The sequence below is a fragment of the Sinocyclocheilus grahami genome, unplaced genomic scaffold, assembly GCF_001515645.1.
Source record: "Sinocyclocheilus grahami isolate Dianchi unplaced genomic scaffold, SAMN03320097.WGS_v1.1 scaffold1904.1, whole genome shotgun sequence".
In the NCBI taxonomy this organism is placed as follows: domain Eukaryota; kingdom Metazoa; phylum Chordata; class Actinopteri; order Cypriniformes; family Cyprinidae; genus Sinocyclocheilus; species Sinocyclocheilus grahami.
In genome coordinates this window covers 96,402-103,812 of record NW_015507083.1, presented here as the reverse complement: position 1 = coordinate 103,812, position 7,411 = coordinate 96,402, and the positions used below count along the sequence as shown (strand labels likewise).

General features: G+C 39.4%; 1 protein-coding gene across 1 annotated transcript in view; it reads left to right on the top strand.

Moving 5' to 3' along the window:
- Window positions 1–4,884, top strand: part of LOC107573252 (sorting nexin-2) — a 16,819-nt gene extending 11,935 nt beyond the window's left edge. The window contains exons 12-15 of the mRNA XM_016259685.1: window positions 2,727–2,870; window positions 4,450–4,530; window positions 4,608–4,679; window positions 4,763–4,884. Coding sequence (XP_016115171.1) covers window positions 2,727–2,870; window positions 4,450–4,530; window positions 4,608–4,679; window positions 4,763–4,813 — 348 coding nt within the window. The 3' untranslated portion in view covers window positions 4,814–4,884. The remainder of the gene's footprint in view (window positions 1–2,726; window positions 2,871–4,449; window positions 4,531–4,607; window positions 4,680–4,762) is intronic.
- Window positions 4,885–7,411: the final 2,527 nt, after the last annotated feature.

Genomic DNA, 7,411 nt, shown 5'->3' with positions numbered 1-7,411 from the left:
TGTAATGTATTTCTGTGATGCGCAGCTGTATTTTCAGCATCATTCCTCCAGTCTTCAGTGTCACATGATCTTCAGAAATCTGTATAATATGCTGATCTGCTGCTCGAGATACATTTCTGATTATTATCAATGTTGAACACAGTATTTTTTTTATTTTTGTGGAAACCGTCAGACTCTAGCATTCAAAGGTTTGGGATTTAGAAAACAAAAATATGTTTATATTCATCAAGGACGCATTAAATTAATCAAAAGTGAGAGTTAAGACATTTATAATGTTACAAAATGTTTCTATTTCAAATAAATGCTGTTCTTTTGAACTTTCTGTTCATCTGTGAATCCTGAAAAATAAAATGTATCACAGTTTTGTGAACTGAAGATCATGTGACACTGAAGACTGGAGGAATGATGCTGAAAATACAGCTGCACATCACAGAAATACATTACAGTTTAACAGAGATTCACATAGAAAACAGCTGTTTTACATTCTAATAATATTTCACAATTTTTACTGTATTTTTGAACAAATAAACGCAGCCTTGCTGAGCAGAAGAGCCTTTGTAATTATTCCACACGTTTGACTGGTGATGTACAGTATATGCTGCATACTGACTCTTCACTCTTCACTCTCAGAGTTGTCTGTGAACACGGCGTCGTTCGCTAAAAGCGCAGCTATGCTGGGAAACTCGGAGGATCACACGGCGCTGTCGCGAGCTCTGTCCCAGCTGGCCGAGGTGGAGGAGAAGATCGACCAGCTGCATCAGGATCAGGCCTGCGCTGATTTCTACCTGATCTCAGAGCTGCTGGGAGACTATGTGCGGCTCATCACCGCCGTTAAAGTGAGTGGACGACATCCTGAGCGTTTCATCTGGCCGTTTTTCCAATAAATTCAGTTAGTTTTCTGACAAGGCGAACATAAAAGATGTCAAAAACATATGTGATCCTGGAGCACAAAACATAAGAGTCAATTTTGTGAAATTGAGATGTATGCATCATCTGAGAGCTGAATAAATAGCTTTGCATTGATGTATGGTTTATTAGGATAGCACAATATGTGAAAATCTGGAATCTGAGGGAGCAAAAAAATCTAAATATTGAGAAAATCATCTTTAAAGTTGTTCAAATGAAGTTCTTAGCAATGCATATTACTAATCAAACATTAAGTTTTGATATTTACGGTAGGACATTTACTAAATATCTTCATGGAACATGATCTTTACTTAATATGCTAATGATTTTTGGCTTGAAAAAGAAATGGATAATTGTGACCCATACAATGTATTGTTGGCTATTGCTACAAATATACATGTGCTGCTTATGACTGCTTTTTAAAGATGATTTTCTCAATATTTAGATTTTTTTGCACCCTCAGATTCCAGATTTTCAAATAGTTGTATCTCAGCCAAATATTGTCCGATCCTAACAAACCATACATCAATTTGACAAAACTGACACTTAAAGTCCCCATGAAATCGAAATGAAAGTTTTTTGGGTGTTAGTATCAATATGTTAGTCTTAAGGTTATCTGTAAGGCAGTGTGCTCCAAAACAGTGACAAAATTCACATTTAGAAGATATAAGCATTCAAAGCTTGCAGTTCGTCACAAAACGACTCAACGATTTTTTTGACGTCACATCGTACTTCAGCTTCTCATCAAACTTTGTCCAATCAAATGCTCTCTAGAATCCGAAGCCCCGCCCCCTGCACTATAAAATAGACGCTGAAGCCGTGGCTGAAATCGGTCACTTGTCCACAGAGTTAGTATTTTCTGTGCAGTGGAGGGCACGTAGTGCACTATATAGGGGACAGGGAACGATTCAAACAGTGTAAATATGCTTTCCATTGAGGAAGAAAAGAACTCTGGTTTGGCGCTGTGTTACGCTAACCATCGCACCGCACCGCCATCACATACACACTCTGCTCCGGTCCAGAGACACGATAGCACGGAGCGGATCACATGTGTGAGTCGGCGCAGACCACACAATGTATCGGAGCTATTTGAATTCTACACAGAATGCTATATTTTATAGCAATATGGATGAGATTGTGGCTGTCAAATGCGGCTTTACATGGCTCAACGGCTCTGAACGGCTCTAGCCCAAGCTGTGATATAAACCAACGCTATTGGCTATTTTAAAAAGGGGTGGGGCTGCTTGATATGCCCCGCCCTGTCTTCCTGTTTCAGTTAAAATGATGCCAACACATAGAATAATGCTGCATGTTTCTAAGCATTTCAGGGGACCTTTAAGACTGATTTTGTGGTCCAGGGTCATGTATGATCTCTATAATAATAATACTATAAATGATCTTTTGCCTTTTAAATTTATGCATTTAGCAGACGCTGACTTACAGTGCATTCAGGCTATAAATGTTTTACCAGTATGTGTGTTTTCCTGGGAATTGAGCCCACGACCTTTGCGCTGCTAACGCAATGCTCTAACACTGAGCCACAGGAACATTGAACAGGTGAACCCGCTTTCATTTGTTTCATTCACAGGATCATGCATACAGAATCATTTGCTTGTTATTTAAACTGTTTTTCATTGAATTTGCATCATAACTATAATGACAAACAGTATGTTACTGTGATATGAGATTTGCGCAGACTGAATGCACTAAAGCAGAAATTATTAATGCATAATGTAAAGGCTATTTTTGGCCTCCTAAAACCCCATGCACGAGTGCAGGGCTTCATGATGCACTGGTTTTGTCACGTGTCTGTGCTGCAGGGCGTGTTTGACCAGCGGATGAAAACATGGGCCAAATGCCAGGATGCTCAGGTGATGCTGCAGCGCAAGAGAGAAGCCGAAGCCAAACTACAGCACGCCAACAAACCCGACAAACTGCAGCAGGCCAAAGACGAGATCAGAGAGGTACAGAACACCTCAGACTCATCATGAGGAAACACTGAGAGAGCACTGGGGCTGATGGGAAATATCCAGCACGTTTGTTTGCCTTCCCTCTCTTCGGTTCCTTCATATCTCTGCTGTGTTTACCTCGAATCACCTGACAGCTGCAGGAATCCATGACAGTTATTGATTCTTTTAAGCACGAAACATTTCCAGCCTTTTTAATTTCTGCGTTTTCCCCGTCACGCCCCACAAAGGAGATCGAGGAGGTAGGACCTTCGCTTTGATTTGATTTGCTGTCTCCATCGTCACGTGTGCTGTCTCACACGCACTTATATTTGCATTCTGTAGATCAGAGACTAATTATGGATTCATCAGACTACAGCGTCTTTAATCTCTCACTTTAAAGGAATAGTTGAGCTGAAATGAAAATGTGCTCAAGATCAGGATGAGTGTGTTTCTTCATCAGGTTTGTAGAAATGTAGCACTGCATCAGTGTCTCAGCAATGGATGCTCTGCAGTGAATGGGTGCCGTCAGAATGAAAGTCCAAACAGCTGATAAAAACATCACAATAATCCACAAGTAATCCATGCACTTTTTCACTGGAGGAAGAGTTATTATAGATTATAGACTCTTATGGTATTTGAGTTAAAAACGTCTTAATGCTGGATTAGTTTCAGCTTTTGTCTTCTCCAGATGTTAACTGATGGACTGGAGTGCTGTGGATTATTGTGATGTTTTTATCAGCTGTTTGGACTCTCATTCTGATGGCACCCATTCACTTGCAGTGAGACACTGATGCAATGCTACATTTCTACAAATCTGATGAAGAAATTCAACACGTTTTCATCTTTTGGTGAACTGTTCCTTTATCAGCTGCTGGTTCATTTGTAGTATTTAATAAAAGCTGATGTCTTGTGTTGTTTAGTTGTAGTTTTTAATGGAGGATTCATTATAGTTCATGCCCTCATTCCATAAATCATCATCATCATATGCTCACTAGACCTTCTGACCTGATGTGACTGACTCTGTTTGTTCTGCTCATGACGGCCAGTTTTTCAGCTCTTTGTGTTTGACACACACACACACACACACACACGCACACGCACACACACACACACGCACACGCACACACACACACACGCACACGCACACACACACACACGCACACGCACACACACACACACGCACACGCACACACACACACACGCACACGCACACACACACACACGCACACGCACACACACACACACGCACACGCACACACACACACACGCACACGCACACACACACACACGCACACGCACACACACACACACGCACACGCACACACACACACACGCACACGCACACACACACACACGCACACGCACACACACACACACGCACACGCACACACACACACACGCACACGCACACACACACACACGCACACGCACACACACACACACGCACACGCACACACACACACACGCACACGCACACACACACACACGCACACGCACACACACACACACGCACACGCACACACACACACACGCACACGCACACACACACACACTCTCTCTCTCTCTCTGTGTGTGTGTGTGTGTGTGTGTTTAGTGGGAAGGTAAAGTGCAGCAGGGTGAAAGAGATTTTGAGCAGATATCCAAAAACATCCGTCGAGAGGTTGGACGATTCGAGGTGAGTAGCGTGTCTTTGCTCTCGCTGTTAAACCCAACGCTGGTTTCTCTGAGCTCAGCGTCTCTTTCTCTTCACAGAAAGACCGAGTGAAAGATTTCAGAGTCGTCATCATTAAATATCTGGAGTCACTAGTTCACACACAGCAGCAGGTGCGTGATCAGAGGAAAGAAGCGTGTTTTCCAGATCAGCAGCTGGGAATGTTCATCTCATGTTTGTTTTGTCTGTTTTTCAGCTGATAAAATACTGGGAGGCGTTCTTACCTGAAGCCAAAGCGATCGCGTAATTCATCAAATCCGTCTCTCTCTATTCCGCAGTATGATCATGCAAGAAAAAGCTGCACAGACTTAATGATAACACTACATTAATAAACCCAGAATCTGAATGTCTTTGTACCTGTTTGGTGTCTGAAGATCAGCAGCGACCGTCTCTTCACGACGTCTCGTCTCAGATTGAATGTCGCATTAGGCAATGATCCGACAGGGGAAGGCCTTCTGAAGTGATTTCTCTTCTCTTTTCTCTCGTATGTACAGAATGAAGCATTATTCTCTCATAATCAGTATTTAAGAGCATCAATAATCGACGAGGCTTAGCTCGTGCATGACGAACGGATATACATATGTATATTTTTTTATTTTGCATTGTAGCCTGAGATTTTGGGACATTTCTGTTGATTCATTGTTCTAACAGATTTTTTAATCACAAGTATTTTTTACTCTACATACCTGTGCAACCTTAATAAAGGAATGAATCAGTATCAGAACTGGACTTCATGTTTTTGGCTTGTAGTTTCTGCACGCTAAAAACTAAAGTTTTGGCTCAAAAAATAAATAAATACATATAACAGTTTGCATTAATCTTTTGGAGTTATGACGATTTCTAATAAAATTGTGTTTACTCAGTTAGAGGAGCTTAATATTTTGTTTGGTAGTAATGCATTACCAAGTAATTATGCTTCGGTTTTTCTAAAAATGTTTCTGTAATTTATTTCTGATGTAATTGCATTAAATAACATATGAGCTGTAGAAAAATTATATATATAAAACAATAGTGTATTTAACATCAAAACTAAAATACAAACCTTGTCTATTAAATACTTCAAGAATAACTTTATATTACAATTTGAAAGAAATAATAGAGCGGTTTCAAGTCGGTCCTTGTGTTTTTTAACTGGTTGATATGGGATTTAGAAAGTAATGCAATACTTTTCAGAGTTAGTAATGAGTACAGTCATCTAATTACACTGTTGAAGATGTAATTAGTAGTTAGTGATTAATTATAAGCTCTACTCTTTAGCACAATGATAACCACAAAAACTTAAACATTTAAAACAAAAATAAATCAACAAACTCTTAACTGTCGCCGTTCTCTATCAAATCCTTTAGTAATCATCATAAATCATATATCATCTGAAAGCTTAGAAGCCCAAGATTCATCCTGTGCAAACCATTTTGAAATCGGATATTGCGTTACCATGGAAATGGTACTTTCAAATCTTTTGGCGGGTTCCTCCCCCTTAGTAGGCGGTGTCAAGTGTCATATTACAAAATGCATTACGCTCGTTTACAATCAAAACTTTTTATAATCTTGACAAAAAACATATCATTGGAAAGGTCTGAGTCTTAGGATTCCATGGATAGAAGTAATATTGACAGAGAAATCTAGACATTTGTGACAGAAAAATGCATTAAAAATGTAGTGGATGGCTGTTTGGGGTATAACGCCCTAAATAAAATCTCACAGGAACCTTCATTTTTTTCATATCAACTTCAAATTTGGAACATAACTTATTTAGACATAAGGTTTTAATTTTATACCCTGTTATGTAAAATATTTATTATAAATAAAATAAAATGAATATAGTGCATTTTCTTTACAGTAAATTTAAACTAGCATAACTTTTTGATACTTCCACATTTGCGATAAACTGCTGATTTTCTTCTTTAAAAAGAGACCAACCTTATGTCTGTTTTCCAAAGTGTTCATAAATGACAAAAATTTAAGGGGGGGGGTGACAGTTAAGGGGTTAAATGTCAAACATAACAGCATTAAACAGTCACGGGTCTCTCCATTCACTAAATAATTAAAAAAGAATAATTCTCTTTATCCAGTCCTATGCAAAGCATAATGGGAACTAGAAATCTACTGCCAAGTTTGCACTTATATATTAACTTACTTATTTAAAAATAATAATAATAATTTGCATGCAATATTAAGTTCATGTAATGATCAGCATTATTATCTCAACAGAGCTCATCAAAATAAAGTTTGCAACTTAGATTTCAACCATGCATTTTTGTAAAAAAGTTGATTCCCCAAATTTCTTTTCAGAGTTCATATGTTTTTCTAGTTCTGTTAGTAAAAACAAACAGCTGGAAAAGTCCTGAGATCTGGGAATGCTTGTTTCTTAAGAACTGTGCATTTAGTTTTTCAGAGAGAGAGAGTGCAGAAGAGCAGCTGATCGTCTGTCACATCGCTGCTTAAACTCACTTAAACAGAGGAATAAAAGAAAGCGTGTTCTTGACAGGCCCCGCCGAGCATTTCAGCGCTCTGCATATACGTCAAAAAGCCCAGGCCTGTCCTCATCTCTGTCCCGTCGTATTGGCAAGCTGTCACAGCCGGCGTGGCATTAGGAGCTGCTTCATGATGAAGGCTGTCGTGTGTGCGTCTGTAGCTCTGCAGGAGTGAATGGCTGAAGCTTCACCTGCAGGTGTTTCTGAAACACGGGGAAAACAATGCTTTGCATGAAGAAAAGAAGTCTTAGTTTTAGGATCTTTAAGGTGTGTTGCACTGTGACATGCTGTTACATTAAATTCACATGTTCATATAATCCTGCAGTGAGATGAAGGTAAATATGATTATATTGTTATGGACATCTGACTGT